The 19626-nt window shown below is 44.5% G+C and overlaps 1 protein-coding gene across 1 annotated transcript; it reads right to left on the bottom strand.

Annotated features, from left to right (window-relative positions):
• Positions 1 to 1019: 1019 nt before the first annotated feature.
• Positions 1020 to 19487, bottom strand: dxo (decapping exoribonuclease). Its single transcript, XM_059978939.1, has 7 exons — positions 19284 to 19487; positions 16939 to 17400; positions 14198 to 14424; positions 11747 to 11966; positions 5556 to 5691; positions 4589 to 4683; positions 1020 to 2010 (listed from the first exon to the last, which is right to left on the bottom strand). Exons 2-7 carry the CDS (start codon positions 17379 to 17381, stop codon positions 1833 to 1835), a joined length of 1299 nt encoding a protein of 432 aa, XP_059834922.1. The 5' UTR covers positions 17382 to 17400; positions 19284 to 19487; the 3' UTR covers positions 1020 to 1832.
• Between the last annotated feature and the right edge of the window lie 139 nt (positions 19488 to 19626).

The following is a 19626-nucleotide window of genomic DNA, read 5'->3' as shown; positions in this document are numbered from 1 at the left end:
GGAAGCCAAGTCACTGGGTATATTGAAAGCAAAAGTTGATGGCTTTTAAAATTTTTATTTATTTAGTGATACTGCACGGACGAGACCTTTTAGTCCCCAAGCCATACCACCCCAGTGACCCCTGACAAACCCTAACCTAATCACAGGACAATTTACAACGAACAATAACCTACCCGGTGCAAATTTAAACTGGGGGACCCGGGGAAAACCCACTCATTCTGTGGGAGGATGTACAGAATATCCTTACAGAATGGCACCGGAATTGAATTAAAAGCTCCGTAATGCTCCGAGCTGTAATAGTGAGGCACTTAACACTACGCTACCATGGGCATCATTAATTAGTCAGGCCATCAGTTACTGGGAGAAGGTAGGAGAATGGGGTGGAGAGGGGTAATAAATCAGCCCTTATCCAATGGCACATTATGAGCTGAATGGTCTAATTCAAAGGATAAGCTTTATTTATCAATGTACACTGAAACATACAGTGAGATGTGTTATCCCATGCCAACACCCAGAATACTTTGAATATGCCTGCAAGTCCCACCACTCTTCTGGTGCCAACACAACATACCCACAACTCACTAACCTAACCTAATCTTTGAAATGTGGGAGGAAACCACAGCACCCGGAGGAAATCCACGCGGCCATGGGGAGAACGTATGAACTCCTTATAGAGAGCGGCAGGAATCAAACCCCAATCAGTGTTCGCAGGCACTGCAAGCATGTTCCACTATCTTATTGTCTTGTGGGGGAGTTGCAGTAAGGCAAAGGTTAAAGTCAATGTCCAGACAAGAATGGCCTAGGGCAGTGTGTAATCAACCCAGACAAGTGAGGCCTCCAGAACCATCCCTGCTCACTGCAGACGACGGCGAGGATGACTGCAACAGTGTGTAATCAACCCAGACAAGTGAGGCCTCCAGAACCATCCCTGCTCACTGCAGACGACGGCGAGGATGACTGCAACAGTGTGTAATCAACCCAGACAAGTGAGGCCTCCAGAACCATCCCTGCTCACTGCAGACGACGGCGAGGATGACTGCAACAGTGTGTAATCAACCCAGACAAGTGAGGCTTCTAGATAGTTCTTTAAAGAACACAGATCTCCTTGACATAATAGAGGGTGCCGGAGACAGACGAGATAAGAATAATGGAAGGACGTGAAACACTTGCAACAACTAAGAGACAGTTGCTTTACTAACATGAAAGTAACACTGGTTGTCAGCTTGTAATTTATATTACCACCTCTACTGTAAATAGTGATTGATCTTTCAAAGAAGGAATTCAAACAGATACAATTTACCGAATGGCCCATATACATAACAGATAAATCAATTCTGTATAAAAATAGCAATTTTCTGTCCTGGTTCCAGAGCAGTGTGCTGACAGGGGCCATGCTGTTCTGCTTATACACGAGTAAAATGAAGTACAATTGAGGAGTAAGTGTGTGTGTGTGCGCGCGCTCTGAGTCCAGTTAATTGGAGATGACACTTGTAGACTATAAGGAATTCCAGAAGTCCAGTTCCACACCTCATGTGCATTTGCTCTGCCCGAAGTGACACTTGCCATTCAGGCCACTGGATGTGACCGATAGGGAGATGTTCTGAAGATGCCAAGTGCAGCACTGCGTTCCTGCAGGTTTAAAAGCAGAGGGGAGAAGGGAGATCGAGTTGGCTGTTGACTTAGAGGTGCCTGTGCAGTCCGTGCCATCTCCAAACTATGCACAACACACAGACACAGAACAGGTTTGCAATGCTGCCATGGCAATTGTTACAAGGATGTTTGACAGATTGGCTACATTAAACTATCGTAGTGTTACAGTGGCAAATCCATCCCTAGTTTCCTGTCAACGTTGACTCAGATGTCGGGGCTTTCTCACCAACAGTGCACAAGGGGTCTATGCGTCCAATTTCACTTTCCACATACCAGTCAGGGAGGAAGGTGTATGAACCATCTGAGTGGACTGAATATGAAATATCTTTGCCGGGCGCCCAGGAGAACAGTGTCACCATCCTAAGGAAAAGAAAGGTGATAAAAAATGTTATCCTGCACATAGAATGTAAATACTATTACAAAGGCACAACAGCATTTTTACTTTCTTAGATATTAGCATAGATTTAGCATGTCACCTAAAACTTGGACAAACATCTTCAATGCACAGTGGAGAGTATCCGGATGGGTTGCATCAAGGCCTGGTGTGGAAACACCAATGCCCAGGGACAGAAAAGTCTGCAGAAAGTGGTGGATACAGTACATCACAGGAAAAGCCCTCCCCACCATTAGACTTTAGAAGATTAGGAGTCTATAGAAGGATTTAGACAGATTAGGAGAATGGACAAAGAAGTGGCAGATGGAATACAGTGTCAGGAAGTGTATGGTCACGCACTTTGGTAGAAGGAATGAAATCTTGACTATTTTCTAAATCGAGAAAAAATACAAAAACTAAGGTCCAAAGGGACTCGGGAATCCTTGTGCAGGATTTCCTGAAGGTTAATTGGCAGATTGAGTCTCTGGTGAGGAAGGTAAATGCAATGTTAGTATTCATTTCAAGACTAGAATATAAAAGCACGGATGTAATGTTGAGACAGGTGAGGCCTCACTTGGAGTGCTGTGAGCAGGTTTGGGCTCCTTGTCTTATAAAGGATTTGCTGAAACTGGAGAGGGTTCAAAGGAGGTTCATGAAAATGATTGCAGGATTGAATGGCTTGTCACATGAAGAACATTTCATGGCTCTGGGCCTGTATTCACTGGAATTTAGAAGAACGAGGGGTGACCTGATTGAAACCTATTGAATGGTGAAAGGCCTCGATAGAGTGGATGTGGACAGGATGTTTCCTATGGTGGGAGAGTCTACAACCAGAGGACACAGCCTCAGAATTGAGGAGTGTCCATGGTGGGCAGAGGAAACGTTTCAAAGATGATATCAAAATCAGCCTGAAGAAAGTCAATGTTACATGTAAAAACTGGGAAGACATTGTACTCAATAGAAACACCTGGAGGAAATCTGTTCAAGAGGGAGCTGCGTGACATGAGAACGACCTCCGGTGTGATGCAAAGAATAAGCAGCAGCTGTGAAAGGAAAGACTGAGTAACCAGTAACCACAGTCACCACTTACTCTTGCCCACACGGCACCAGAATATGTGGATCCTGGATCGGCCTCTGCAGTCGCCTGAGGACCCACCAATAGACAACCTCTGAGGAGAACATTGTACTCGACTTGAGTAATCGCTCTACTGCTATGACTTTCTGACTCAAAGTAATACTAGTTAATTAGTTAGAATGCTAGTTAGTCCCAGTTTCCTCCCCTCTGTGTGTACTCAGAAGCCATTGCTGGTTCACTGAAAGTCTGTCTCAACTGGACCACAAATTTAAAAGGATTTGATTCCACATTCTATCATGGACATTGAGGTTTGAACAGATTCGGGTCAATGTTTGCAGATTAATTTTTAACAATGTTTGGCATAGACCACTTAACATTAGGTTCATGAATTGAATCAATGCATTGACTGGTTCGTTAAGGTTATTATAGCCGGGGGTGGTAATGAGGACAAGCTCCCACTGCCTACTAAATGCTCTCAATGGTGTGTGTCTCAAATAGCCTCTGACAACCAAGTCCAGCTCCTGGCCTTCACTGTGGCTTAGCTACTAAACCTGGCAGAATTGCTTCTACTGACAGGAGAAGGGGCAAAAGATGAGTTACTGGTGCCTTCATTCGCTTCGGGCAGGTGAGACTCTGCAAGGAAATTTTGATCAACACACACAAAGTGCTGGAGGAAATCAACAAGTCAGGCAGCATCTATGGAGAGGAATAAACAGTCGACGTTTTGAGCTGAAACCCTTCATTGGGGCTGGAGGAGAACAGTAAAAATGTGGGGGAGGGGAAGGAGTTACAAGCTGGCAGGTAATAGGTGAGAGGTGGGAAACAGGAAATGAAGTAAGAAGCTGGGAGGAAGAAATCTAATAGTAGAGGAGAGTGGGCCATGAAAGAAAAGGAAGGAGGAGGGGCACCAGAAGGAGGTGATGCATGGGTGAGGAGAAAGGGTAAGAGGGGAGCCAGAATAGAGAATTGAAATGGGGCGGGGGGGGGGGTATTGCTGGAATTTGGAGAAATCAATGTTCATGCCATCAGGTCAGTGGCTACCCAGACAGAATACAAGTTGTTGCCCCTCCAACACGATAGTGGCCTCATTGTGGCAGAAAAGAAGGCATGGACTGACACATCAGAATGGGAATGGGGAGTCAAATTGAAATGGGTGGCCACTGGAAAATCTCCCCTTTTGCAACTGGATTCAGGGAGAAAGTGCTCGTAATTCATAGTCTTTGCTCTGCACTGCAGTTGCAAAACAACAGATTTCCGGACATAAACGCATGAGCTGCTGGAAATCCAGAGTCACACACACGAATGCTGGAGGAATTCAGCTAGTCAGGTAGCATCTCTGGATATGAAAAAGCTGCCGATAACTCGGGCTGAATCCTTTGATCAGCACTGGGAGTTGATGATACTAAACCTGATTCTGATTCTGAATGGAATGAAGCTCCTCCCCACATGCAGGCTTCTGAGACAGCTATAGGACAGTAAAGGATTTTTACCGGGGATTGTCCTGAGTCACCACCTTCTTCACAAAGGACAGGAATGCGTCACAGAAGTTGAGGCAGACTGCAGGCTTCCAGCTGTTCCGCTCGTTCTGTGAGAGAGGGAAGCAGAGGGAGAGCATGTCCTTTAGCGTTGACAGAGTTATTTGTCCAGAAGTCAAACAAGATCAATCCAGTTCTCCAAGGAAACTCCACCATAGCAATGGGGCACAACCAAGTGATCCTACCGTTATACATTGCAGTTGGAATTTGATACCCCATGGGAGATTAATCAAACCTGATTCAAAACAGATGTTTAGATGCAAAGCTAGAACCTGACCCCACCCTGATCAAACAAAACCCAACCCACCTTCAACCTATCATTTGACCAATCCAACCCTGACCAATCCGAGCCCCACCCTGATCCACTGACTAATCCCAGCCCCAGCCTGACCCAATCTGACCAATCCCAGCCCCACCCTGACCCGATCTGACCAATCCCAGCCCCAGCCTGACCCAATCTGACCAATCCCAGCCCCAACCTGACCAATCCCAACCCCACCCTGACCCGACCTGACCTAATCCCAGCCCCACTCTAACCCAATCTGACCAATCTGAGCCCCACCCTGACGCGATCTGACCAATCCGAGCCCCACCCTGACGCGATCTGACCAATCCGAGCCCCACCCTGACCCGATCTGACCAATCCCAGCCCCACCCTGACCTAATCTGACCAATCCCAACCCCACCCTGACCCAATCCAAGCCCCACCCTGACCCGATCTGACCAATCCCAGCCCCACCCTGACCTAATCTGACCAATCCCAACCCCACCCTGACCCGATCTGACAAATCCCAGCCCCACCCTGACCCAATCTGACTAATCCCAGCCCCACCCAAATGGCTGACCTCTTTCCAAAGACACTCTTGACCCACCAATATTTGTTTCAGGTTTTCACTATCTAAACTTTTTTTCGATCGTATACCTTGACCAGCTGATGAATCTTCATCGTTTCAAAAGTCTGAAGCGAGACCACCGTGCCATTATCATCCCGAAAACCCGCGATGATCCGAGGGACTCCTGGCAAGAAAGACTGTGCCCACCATTTGAGGAGTTTAAATCTACAGAGACAAGGTGAGCATGGTCAGCAATTCCAGTTTCCTTTGTTCTGTTCAACATCACAAAATGCTGCAGGCCAGGCAGAATCTACAGCAACGAGTAAACTGTCCGAAAGGGAAGGGGGAAGATGCCAGAATAAAAAGGTAGGGGGAAGGGAAGGAGGCTAACTGGAAGGAGACAGGTGAAGCCAGGCAGGTGGGAAAGGTCAAGGGCTGGAGAAGGAGTGTGGACCATGGGAGAAAGAGAAGGAGGAGGCACCTCAGGGGGAGGTGATAGGCAGGTGAGGAGATGGGGCAAGAGGCTAGAGTGGGGAATAGAAGAGGGAAGGGGAAGGACCAATTTATACTAAATTTCCTCATCTGTACCCTGTGTATTCTCCATATCCCTTCATTCTCTTCACATTCTTGTGTTGAATTGTGTCATGTCGTTTACACTATTTATGGTAACATAAGCACTTTCTGTACTGCAATGTGCCACTGCTTTCAAACAACAAAATATCAACATGCACTCAGTGTCCACTTTATTAGATGCAGGGGGTACTGGAACCAGAGTCACTGATAAACCTGATTGTGATCTCTACATAAAATATCTCTGTTCTACTTTCCTCTGCCCGATGACACAGCCCTCATTGTCAGCTCTACATTTTAAACACAAAACTCCCGACTCTTGTCCACTCAGGAGATTCTGCAGATGCTGGAAATCCAGCGCAATGCACACACACTGTTGGAGGAACTCAGCATCAGGATCAGAACCAGGTTTAATACACAGTGAAATTTGTTGTTTTGTGGCAGCAGGACAGTATGTATGAAATTATAGAATTACAATAAGAAATATTTGTATGAAATTAAATAAGCAACACAAAAAGAGAACAAAAATACTGAGGTAGAGTAGGAAATAACAGAAGAGGGAAGGGGGAGGGACAAATGATTACTGGAAGGAGAAACTGATGAGCATACCATCAGGAAGGAGGCGACCCAGATGGAATATGTGGTGCTGCTTCTCAACCCTGAGAACGGCCTCGCTGGCAGGACAGGAGGCGGTGGACCAACATGGCGGAACCGGAATGGGGATAGGAAGTGGAGTGGTTAGCCACTGAGAAATTCTGCTTTTGATGGATGGAATGGAAGTGCCTGACAAAGCCTCCCCCCCCCCAATTTACGTCGGGTCTCGTCAATGTAGAGGAGGCTGCACTGGGAGCATTGGACACAGTAAATTAGCAAATGTTATGCTGGAATGTAATGTCGGAAGCTGATGGCTGACCTGCCAGGAGCACAGGAAACTATAGGAGACATCAGTACAGTAGGTAGTCAAGTCCTTTCCCCAGGGTGAAAAATGTCCAAACTCCACAAGGTTTATTGAGAAAGTAAGGAGGCATGGGATTCAAGGGGACTTTGCTTTGTGGATCCAGAACTGGCTTGCCCACCGAAGGCAAAGAATGGTTGTAGATGGGTCATACAGAGGTCAGTCACCAGTGGTGTGCCTCAGGGATCTGTTCTGAGACCCCTCCTCTTCATGATGTTTATAAATGATCTGGATGAAGAAGTAGAGAGATGGATTAGTAAATTTGCTGATGACACAAAGGTTGGGTGTGTTGTGGATAGTGTGGAGGGCTGTCAGAGGTTACAGCAGGGCATTGAAAGGATGCAAAACTGGGCTGAGAAGTGGCAGATAGAGTTCAACCCAGATAAGCGTGAGGTGGTTCATTTTGGTAGGTCAAATAAGATGGCAGAATATTGTATCAATGGTAAGGCTCTTGGGAGTGTGGAGCATCAGAGGATCCTGGCTTCCAAATCCATAGGACACTCAAAGCTGTTGTGCAGGTTGACTCTGTCGTTAAGAAAGCATACAGTGCATTGGCCTTCATCAATCGTGGGATTGAGTTTAGGAGCCGAGAGGTAATGTTGCAGCTATATAGGACCCTGGTCGAAGAAGAGTTAACCAACTTTAAAATCCACAACCAATCTTCTGTTATCAGGGTCATGTTAAGCTCTCTCTCCCAATCTTGCTTAATCTTAAGTGAAGGGTAATTGTGCTGTTGTAACAATAAATTATAATTTTTCCCAATAAAACCCTTCACGAAAGGATTCGTTTTTAAAATAATATCTAACAGGTCAGAATCTTGTATATATGGAAAATTATTTAAGTTTTTTTGTAAGAAGTGTCTGACCCGAAGATATTGCAGGTAATGTGAATATGAGAGAGAGTATTTAGTTACTAATTTCTCAAAAGACATCAATCGGCCATCCTGGAACAGATCCATGAAGGAATAAACCCCTTTATTCCTTCAAAAAGAAGGATCACTTAATGAACATTTAAATAAATAATTTCGATAAATTAAACTGAAAAGTTCAAATATTTTAAGATTAAAAAAGTTACGAAACTGGAACCAAATTCGTAATGACTGCTTAATCACAGGATATGAATTTAAATTAATAATTTTGGCTGGTTGTACAGGTAAAGAAGCTCCTAATAATGAAGTTAAATGTAACTGTTAACTCTTAGCTATTCTTCGATCTGTGCCAATCACTCTATAATTCAATTTAAAATTGTACATCATTACTATTTAACAAAGGAGAGACTGTCAAAAATGTTTTCTAATGTTGATAGTCAATGTGATAGATGTAGACCCGAGACAGCCACATTGACACATATGCTTTGGTCATGTTCAGTACTGAAACATTTTTGGAAGTCTATTTTCTCTACAATTTCTAAAGTTTTAAAAATTAATTTACAACCTAATAAATTGACAGTTTTATTTGGTATAGTGCCTCAATATAATCATGGTATTTCTCCATCAGACCAACATATAATTGCATTCGTTACATTATTGGCCAGAAGGGCGATTTTGTTGAAATGGAAAGATGTTTCTGCTCCTACTTTGATACAGCGGTTTTCTCAGGTGATGCTATGTCTTAGTTTGGAGAAAATCAGAAGTCTAACTTTCAATCCTCAATTTGATTTTGAGAAAAGGTGGAGTTCATTCGCCCGCTACTATCATTTCATTTAGTTAATTAATATGGTTTCCTTCTGATTTTTTAAAAAATGGATTTGAATTGGCCGATTGTTTTTTTTTCTACTGAAGCTTGTATGATGTATAGCTTCAGAGTTATGCTCCCAATGGTTTTTTTTTGTTTGTTTTTTTTTCAGTTAGTAGGGGGTTTTTTTGTTAGCAGGGGTTCTTTTTTTCCCTTCTTTTTCCTTCAAAAAAATTCTTAACAATTTATTTTCTCTTATTATTGATATTGTTATTCTCTTATTATTATTGCTTAGCTTTGTTAATCAGCTATTTGCTAGTATAATTCTTTATTGTATATAATGACATATTGACTCAATGTATCTTTTTTTTGTTAATCTTCAATAATAATTAATAAAAAGATTTTGAAATGAAATAGGACACTGGTCAGACCCCACTTGGGAGTATTATGCTCAGTTTTGGTCACCTCACTACAGGAAGGATGTGGAAACTATAGAAATGTACAGAGGAGATTTACAAGGATGTTGCCTGGATTGGGGAGCATGCCTTATGAGAATGGGTTGAGTGAACTTGGCCTTTCTTCCTTGGAGTGACAGAGGGTGAAAGGTGACCTGATAGAGGTGTATAAGATAAGTGACATTGATTGTGTGGATAGTCAGAGGCTTTTTCCCAGGGCTGGAATAGCTAGCAAGAAAGGGCACAGTTTTAAGGTGCTTGGAAGTAGGTACAGAGGAGATGCCAGGGTAAGTTTTTTTTACGCAGAGAGTGGTGAGTGCGTGGAATGGGCTGCCAATGGCCGTGGTGGAGACGGATAATAGAGTCTTTTAAGAGACTCCTGGACAGGTACATGGAGCTCAGAAAACTAGAGGGCTATGGGTAACCCTAGGTAATTTCTAAAGTAAGGACATGTTCGGCACTGCTTTGTGGGCTGAAGGGCCTGTGTTGTGCTGTAGGTTTTCTGTGTTTCCACTATGGACAGTCCGAACCCCGGCTGAGAAGGGAGGGTTGGGCATGGGGCTAGTAACTCCATCCCATGAAAATCCAGAGCTACAGAAACTGCAAAGAGCTCATACCTGGGAGAGGAAGGATCTCTAAAGATGGGCTACACCTGGGGATAATGTGAAAGACTGGCCCTGGAGAGTTAACCCTGGTGAGCTGCTGTTGATGGCTTCCGCCCCAGTAGGGGTGATGGGCTGAAGTAAGTCAGAAAAATGTCAAATACCAGACAGCAGAGATTGAAGATAAGGAGTGGTAAGTTTAAAGGAGACATGGGAGCTAGGGTTTGCTGTAAACGTGGACAGCACTGGGTGCCTGGAACTTGCTGTCAGGGGAGCTGGTGGCAGCAGTCACGATAGCAATATTTAAGAGCAATACACACAAAATGCTGCAGATCAGGCAGCATCTACGGATGGGAATAAGCAGTCGACACTTTGGGCTGAGACCCTCATCAGGACTGGGGGAGTGAAGTTCGAATTGGAGAGAGGAGTGTTAAAGACAAGACGGTTGATGGCTCATCAGCAGTCAGAAACAAAAAGACCCAGAGCGGGTAGAAGACCAAGGTGGGGTTGTCCAAAAAGATGAGAAGGGTGGAAGATGGGAAAAGGGGTCATTGTAAGGCTGTATATTCCCATCTACAGGGGCTGCCAAACCTGCGGAGATCCTCCAGCACATTGTGTGTGTTAGTCTAGATTTCCAGCATCTGCAGTACTCGCGTCTCACCATATTTAGGAGGTACAGTCCGCGCTCCGTATCTGCGGATTCAACCAACCGCAGATCGGGATCTAAAAACAAACCAAGAAGTTCTCTCTCCAGCACTCATTATTTGCGCATGTGCAGACTTTTTCTCTTGCCATTATTCCCTAAACAATGCAGTATAACAACTATTTACATAGCATTTATATTGTATTAGGTATAATAAGTAATCTAGAGATGATTTAAAGTATATGGGAGGATGTGCGTAGGTTACATGCAAATACTACGCCATTTTATTTAAGGGGCTTGAGCATCCCAGAACTTGGTATCCGCGGGGTGTCCTGGAACCAAACCCCCATGGATACGGAGGGCCGACTGTATTTACACTGGCATTTGTACAGGCAGGGAATGGAGGGAGATAGGGACGTACAGGCAGATGGGATTAGTTTAAATTGGTGTCATGCTCTGCACAGACTTTGCGGACAAAGTGCCTGTTCCTTACTGTTCTGCATTCCATACTCTGATTTCCATCTGTGGATCACCTATCATTGCTACACCACCTTGCTCTAACAGTCACTCGCAGTACTTGCTGGAGTTTTGGGGTGGGGGGGGGATATAAATCTCATTGAAACCTACCAAATATTTAAATGCATAGATAGAGAGAATGTGGAGAGGATATTTTCAATAATGGGAGCATCTAGGATCAGAGAGCACAGCCTCAGAATAGAGGGACTCCCATTTAGAACAGAGATGAGGAGGAATTTCTTTAGCCAAAGGGCGGTGAATCAGTCATTGGGTATATTAAAACTGAGGTTGATAGATACTTGATTAGTAAAGCTGTCAAAGGTTAGAGTTAGATTGATCTTGGAGAACGTTAATGGATCGGCACAATACAGTGGGTACATTTAAAGTGGAGGTTGACAGGTTCTTGATTAGTCAGGACATCAAAGGTTACAGAGGGAAAGCAGGAGAATGGGATTGAGAGGGATAATAAACCATCCATGGTGGAATGTCAGAGAAGACCAAATGGCCTAATTCTGCTTCTATATCCTATGGTCTGCCTACACTGCAGTTTCTCTGTAACTGTTACACTTTGTTTGCCTTCTGTTGTTGTTTTCCCTTGTACTACCTCAATGCACAGTTGGAAATGAATTGATCCCTGTCGATGTTACATGGAACAAAATCTCTCACAGTACCTTGGTTCAACCAACCAAAATAAACTAATTTACCGATGACCCAATAATTCAGGGATATGGAGGAATGGGTAATGAATGGCTGGTAGTGCCCACTTCCCTGTGAAATTGCAGAACTCTAAAATCACACCCGCCCTTCCGCTGTTGTGCTTGGCAGATCACTTAGAAATAACCGATTTCATCTTCATCTTTACCAACCGAAAGAAGTTCCTCTGTTGGTTTGCGTTGTAGATCTCCCTGCTGGTCTTCAGCTCCAGGTAACACTGGGGGGGCTGTAACCTTGGGTTGGAGATGTCTTTGCAATCCACCTCACCGGAGAACACGAGGGAGTGACTGTTCAGTCGTGTCCGGACCACGATACAGTATGCTTCGTTGGTGTTAACCACTCCGGCCGGATTCGGACTCCCATCTGGATTATCTGAAAGAAGAGGTTAGATTACATTAGATTAAAGTGTTAGATAGATTAGAGTATTAGATTAGATTAAAGTACTAGATTAGATTAGATTAAAGTGTTAATGAAATGTTTATGCTGCCTGGATTGGAGAGCATGTCTCTGAGTACAGGCTGAGCGAACCGGGGCTTTTCTGTCTGGAGAGGAGAAGGATGAGAGGTGACATGATAGAGGTGTACAAGAAGATAAGAGGCACAGATCGAGTAGACACCCAGATACATTTCCCCAGGGCAGAAATGGCTAAACACAAGGGGGCATCATTTTAAGGTTTAAGATTAGAAGAAAGTAAATAAGGTGGAAGTCAGGTGGATCTTTTACAGAGAGAGGATGGTTACATGGAACACCCTGCCAGGGGTGGTGACAGAGACAGATACAAAAGGGATATTTAAGAAACTCTTAGATCGGCCTGTGGATGAAAGAAAAATGGAGGGCGATGTAGGATTTGAAAGGCCAGGTTGATCTTAGAGTAGGTCAAAGGATTGGCACTGTGGCGTGTTCTGGGGTTAAGTATATAACAAATATTAATTTCATCAGCAACCAGTCTTCAGATTTGAATGTGAGAAAGCAGCTCAGAACAATGGCCTTCCTGGAGCTGCAGATCACCTGAGATGTCTGCACATACATGAATGCAGCGAGAGACAATGGGGATTAATGTTCAATGTGGGTGAGAAGGTGGATGTGTGTGAAAATTATATGTAGTTCAAAGGAAGCATTGTAGATGCAACGTAACTATAGAATCGTCCTGTTACCTTGGATCTTCAGCATATAAAAATGTCATGTACAAGTAGGGCTCTTTTCCGAACATGATGCCTGAATGTACTGATCTTGCTAGACTAAAGGCTTCTACATGCACTTGCTTCAGTGTCTCTCCAGAGACTTGGCTCACACGATAACAGGCACATCGTTGTGGGCCAAAAGGCCTGCAATGTTCTATGAAACAGAGTGAAATGCAAACTTCCATCTCCCTATCCTCGTTTCCCAGGGTTTTGCTGCCCGGATGCGTTTCCGGGAGGTTTGGGTTATCATCTGCGCGGGGTCAGTTTGATCAATGCGTGACATCAGTGTGCATATTGTCAGCTATCCGACCACTGAAGATCTTAACCATCATAGGTGCATGTTGCAGCAGTCGGCTTGGAAACAGTGGCTCATCATGTACTAACCCCTACTCCCAGGTCGAGGTACTGGTGCTCAGGTTTAGCCAAGGCAGTAAGACAGAAAAATGGTTTCTCCCAGAGGGCTATTGTGCAGCTGAATAATGCTACACCCCAGCTTGCCAATGGTCTTTGAGTGTTATGGGCCATCAAAGTCACTTGTTGCATGTAAATATGGGAGTTTTTTTAAAATTAAGCCACACTGCATGCTTTGCAGAGATCTGTTTTGCACAGACTGAAGTAGCACCTTAATCTCATTGTCTTGAGCAATGACTATAAAGTTCTATTTTATTCTGTTTCACATCCACTGGGCTATAAACACTTAGAGGAAAAGCACTTCATATTCTGTCTTGGTAGTCTCCAACCTGATGGCATGAACAATAATTTCTCTAACTTCCAGTAAACGCTCTCCCTCGCCAAGGCCCCACACCATCCTCTGCTCATTCCCACCATCAGGAGGGAGGGACAGGAGCCTGAAGACCCACACTCAATGATTCAGGAACAGCTTTTTTCTTTCAGCCATCAGATTTCTGAATGGTGTAAACACCCTTCCACACTGCCTTGTTTTTCTTCTTTGGTACGGTTTATTTGTGACTTTGCATTGTACAGTTGTTGCAAAACAACAGATTTCACAACATAGAGGTTCAGTAATCATAAATCTGATTCTGATTTACCGTGGGCCAACCCTTCAGGATGTGGGAGGAAAGTGGAGAACTTGGAGACAGCCACACAAACTACACAAAAACAGTGATGGTGATCAGGACTGAACCAGGATCTGCGACACAAGCATTCTAACAGTTACCTTACTAGTCAGTAGCACAAGAGATTCTGCAGATACTGGAAATCCAGAGCAAAACACACAACGTGCTGGGGGAACTCCGCAAGTCAGGCAGCATCCGTGGAGGGGAAAATACAGTCGACGTTTTGGGCCGTAACCTTTCATTATTCTTGTTACTAGTCAAAATTTTCTGGTTTCATCAGATCAAATGCATTAACCTAAAACCTAGTCCGACACGAGGGCCTGGTAGTTTTGGATCAGTCTCCTACCTGCACACAAGTACTGCTCAAACTTGTACCCTCCGTACATCAGCTCCTCTTGCTGTTCGGTCCGCTGCTCTCTCTGGCGCCTCGCCTCCTCAGTCTCCACCTCGCTCATGTAATATGTTCTGTTAAACAGCGTCACGGCCATCAACCAGCCCTCTCTGTTCTCATAAGGCGTGGTGAGAATTTTTGTCAGATGTCCTCTCCACGTGATGAAGTCCGTGTGCAGCTGACTACAAAAAAAAAGAGACAATTGTACCAGCAAGTGCAAAGTAAGGCTTCGACCCGGGTTCGACTCCCGGCACTGTACGCAAGGACTTCATATGTCCTCCCTGTGACTGTGTGGGTTCCTCCAGGTGCTCCAGTTCCCAAAGATACAGGGACCAGTAGGTTAATTGGTCACATGGGTGTAATGGGGCTCATTGGGCCGGAGGGGCCTGTTACCGTGTTGTAAAATAAACAAACATACACACACAGACAGGCAGATACAGGTTAACTCCTTAACTCCTGGTGGAGCCATCGGGGTGCTGTCATGACAAGCATTTTGCACCTATCTTTTTGGTGATAGCTCATCATACAACATGTCTCGGGCATCTGAAACCTGGCGGAGCCCATCCCTCTCCAGGTTTTTTGGAGTCGACTGGATTCGAACTCAGGAACCTTCGGTCCAAAGTCCAGTGCTGATGCCACTACGCCACCAGCCCAGCCGGCAGATATAGATGTATGGAGGAGGAAACATTTAAGGTCAAAATTGAATATTTTTATCAAAGTACATCCATCACAGGCAAATTACATCCCTCCCCATCACTGAACTCATCTACACAGAACGCTGTCACAGGCAAAGCAACACCCATCATGAAGGACCCTGACCACCCAGGCCACGCTCTCTTCTCACGAGTATCATCAGGCCAAGAGCCTCAGGACTCACACCACCAGGCTCAGGAACAGTTATTACCCCTCAACCATCAGGCTCTTGAACCAGTGTGGATAACTTCATTCACCCCATCACTGAACTCACTTTGAAGAACTCTACAACTTGTGTTCTTGATATTATTTATTTACTTTTTAAATTATTTGCATGATTTGTCTTCTTTTGCACGTTGGTTGTTTGTCAATTTTTGTTTAGGTATAGTTTTTCATTAATACTATTCTATTTCTTTATTTTCTTGTAAATGCCTGCAGGAAAGTTTATCTCGGTAGTATAAGGTGATCTAGTTGTACTTTGATAATAAATTTACCTTTGAACATTTTTTGAACAGAAATGTAACCATATACTACTTTTGAGATTCATTTTTGCAAGGATTTACAGGGACAGAAAATCAGTAGAACTTAAGAAAAGTTATATTTATTTAATTTGTTGAGATTCAGTGAAGAACAGACTCTTCTGGCTCTTTGAACTGCACAGCCCAGTAACCCCCGATTTAACCCCAGCCCAATCACGACAATTTACAATGACCGATTCGCCTACTAGCCTACACTGCTTTGGACTGTGGGAGGAAACCAGAGCACCCGGAGGGAACCACACGTTCTATTAGGAGGCGTCCAGACTCCGTTATGAACGATGATAGAATTGCACTCTGAGCTGTAACACTGTCACGTTAACCATCACACTATCGTGGCGTCCCAATACTGACCAACAAAACATTTAGTTTGTAATGCTGCAGTGGAGATGTTGTAAAGGGAAAAAAGGCAGCTGAGCTGGCAGGGTGCGTGTTAAACACAGGGCCGAATACTAAAGGTAGATTAGATTTATTGCATCAAATTAGAATTATGTGCACCAAAATATACAGTGAACTGTGTTGTCTGTGTCAATGACCAATACAGTCAGAGAATGCGCTGGGGCAGCCCGCAAGTGTTGCACGCCCACAACTCACCAACCCTAACCATCCATCTTTGGAGTGTGTACACTGACGGGGAGAACGTACAGACTCCTTACTGACAGCGATGGGACTGGAGCTATGATTGGTGATTGCTGGTGCTGGACAGTGTTATGCTAACCACTACATCATAGTCATACACCTCAGGCGCAGGCCCTTCAGCCCATCTTGAGCATGCTGACAATCAAATAACATAGAACGCTGCTGGATTAGGGTTGAGATTGTTAATTTTGTTCTATTTTAATGGTTTTAGCTTCCTTTACATATGTTTGTCCAATCACCTTTTTTTCTCTGTGAACTTTCATTAACTCAGAATCAGGTTTAATATCACCGGCATATATTGTGAAATTTGTTGTTTTGCAGCAGCAGTAGAAAACAATGCATAACATTAAAAAAATGATAAGTTACAATAAGAAATATATATAAATTAAATTTAGTAAGTAATGCAAAAAAGAAAGAAAGAAATTCCTGGCGTTGCAGTAAAGGAGGCACAGCATCCTTACGATCTGCACAGTCGCTCTACAGCAGTGGCTGTCATTCCCGCCACTGTCTGGCAGGAGTTTGTACGTTCTTCCCATGACCGTGTGGGTTTCCTCAGATGCTCTGGTTTCCTCCCACACCCCAAAGACGAATCGGTTAGTTTGCTACATTGGCACCGGGAGCATGGTGACACTTGCGGGCTGCCCCCAGCACATCCTCGGACTGTGCTGGTTGTTGATGCAAACAAAGTATTTCACTGTGTGTTTCAATGGACATGTGACAAATAAGGGCTACAACTTAATGTTTAAATCCCAGCATCTTTCAACAGTGAAGAGGCAGAAGGAAATGCAGAAAGTTGGAGTAATGCACATGATCACTCTTTGAACTTACTTTTTCCCAGCTGGGGAGCTGTTATCTCTAGTCACTGTGGGGAATTTATGCCTGTTGAGTAAAATCCACCTCAGGATGTGATCCAGTTTCTCCTTAATGTCCTCATTCCTTTTTATAAACCTGTCTTTGAAGCCGTCTCGCAAGTTGAAGTTCAGCTGCTTGTGGGACGGCACCCGACAGTACTTCAGCTGTCTGTCGTCGTTAAAGAGTTGCCGGTGAGAGTCTAGTGAGAAGCAGCCGATCTCGACAGGCTGCCTGTAGTCAGGAAACCTCTGATCGTAATGTCTTGGGAACACAGACAGGCAACGTGCGCATCCATCTCCCGTGTTCTGGTGTGAAGAGCAGTGCCTGCCCGTGTTGGCATGCTGCACTCTCCTCGGACTCTCTAGCACATTGTCTGCTCTGCAGCCGGAAGCACCACTGAGATCAAGGTGCTGCTCCATCTTTTCGATGACCGAGAGCCTGTAACAGAATTAACAAAGTTTAAAGTAAATTTATATCAAAGTGCAACAGTATATCACCAAATACAGCCTGGAGATTCATCATCTCGTGGGCATTCTCAATAAATCCGTAATAGAATCAACGGAAGGGTTAGGGTTCCATTGGCCAGGTCAGGCACCAACTGGCTGTTCAACCTGTGTGCAAAAGACAACAGACTGTGCTAATACATAAAGAAAGAAAGAATAATAATAAATAAGTAAGAACTAAATCTTAAGAATGTGAGATGAAGAATCCTTGAAAGTGAGTCTCTAGGTTGTAGGAACATTTCAATGATGGGGCAAGTGAAGTTATCCCCTCTGGTTCAAGAGCCTGATGGTTGAGGGGTAGTAACTGTTCTTGAACCTGGTAGTGTGGGTCCTGAGGCTCCTGTACTTCCTATCTGATAGCAGCAGCAAGAAGAGAGCATGGCCTGGGTGGTGGGGGTCCCTGGTAATGGATTCTGCTGCTGACAGATCCAACATTAATCTGTGGGCCTGGAAGTAGCAGTACTGGCTTTTGCATCCCCTGCCCAGCGGGAGATGTGAGAAAAGAGAATGTCTGGGGTGGATGAGGTTTTTGATTATCCTGGTCACTTTACCGAGGCAGTGAGAAGATTAGATAGTGGCCATGAAGGGAGGCTGGTTTCTGTGACGTGCTGAACTATGGCATCAACTTACTTAGGAGCAGCTTCTTCCCCTGCACCATCAGATTTCCATGAACCCGTGACATGACCTCATCATTCCTTTCTTTGGCACTAGTTATTTATTAGTCCATCTATCTATAGGTTTGATTTAGGGATACAGTGCAGAACAGGACCTTCCGGCCCACCAATTTAACTCTAGCTTAACCACGAGACAATTTACAGTGACCAATTAACCTACTAACTGGTATGTCTTTGGAATGTGGGAGGAAACTGGAGCACCCAGAGGAAACCCATGTGTTCGGGGGAGGACATACAACCTCCTCCAGAAGGCGCTAGAACTGAATTGCAAAGTCTAATGCCCCAAGCTTTAAGACCATAAAACGTAGGAGCAGAATTAGGCCATTCAGCCAGTCAAGTCTGTATTAGCAACATGCTAACCACTACGCTACCATCAATTGATAGTAATTTTATGTTTTTACTCTATACTGCTGCCGTAGAACAACAAATGATACAAGGCAGTGATAACAAAACTGGTTCTGAATTCTCTGGATTTTTTTCTTAGGCAGAGCAGTTGCCATTCCAAGTCATGGCGTATCTGGCAATTTTAACCATCAAATCTCCTCTGCTATTCAGAAAATCTCTGATTTTCTCCCTGCCGTCTCCTTGTAACTATCAGCTCTCTTACAAAACAGGAACCTATAAATTTTTGCCTTAAATACAGATAATATTCTGGCCTCCACAACTCTCAGTGGCAACAAATTCCAGAGATTCAAGACCTTCTCTTACCTCCCTGCAATTGATGTCCCTCTAGCAGAGCCAATACTGAAAAGAGAGATCCTCGTAGATTACCCCAACTGAATACCCTCTCCTTGCACTGGGAGCCACAGGCAGTGAGTTGTGATGCGGAAATCACACCGCAGAGATTCATTGCTGTCAAAGCTTCATCAGTATCCAAGTACCCGTCAAATATTAAAACAGTTAAACGGTAAAATCATCCTCTGCCTCTCTCGATATTAACTCTTTCAACCTATTGCTGTCCAGTAAGGTTCAAAGGGAAATCTACCAATGAATGAGATCAGGTGGTCCTGAGGCACCAAGAGCAGGGAGCCGAGTGCGTCAGGGTAGTGAGTTACTTCAGGCGGGGGAATGGAACTACGACTGAGCTGCAAGTAAGTCGGAATGGGGTGTGGAAAGCCAGGAGAATGCAGACGTCGCCATTTACCGAGCCGGAAGAGTTTTGTGACTTGACCACTCCGTTCCTCAGCCTGAACTCCGACGAGTGAGGTGCGGTGTTTCGTGTCTCTTCCCGACTACATTCCCTCTCGGTAACAGACCCGCCGATCCCTCAGTCCGGAGGGCGACGGAAACCGTTCCGTCCGCTGTTCTCATCCGGACAGACCAACCCCGGGACAAGGCATCAGAAATAAACTGGGGACTGATGACTAAATTATGTGGATATTCTGAGAAGAAAGAGAGTAAGAATTTAAGCCCAAAATCAGTTAACGTGTTCCGGTGATTGTTCGAAGTTCAAAGTAAATTTACTATCAGGAACGTCTACCATCGAC

Source organism: Hypanus sabinus, chromosome 9, assembly GCF_030144855.1.
Source record: "Hypanus sabinus isolate sHypSab1 chromosome 9, sHypSab1.hap1, whole genome shotgun sequence".
NCBI lineage: Eukaryota > Metazoa > Chordata > Chondrichthyes > Myliobatiformes > Dasyatidae > Hypanus > Hypanus sabinus.
Note: the sequence above shows the minus strand (reverse complement) of the source record. Positions and strands in the feature narration are given on the sequence as shown.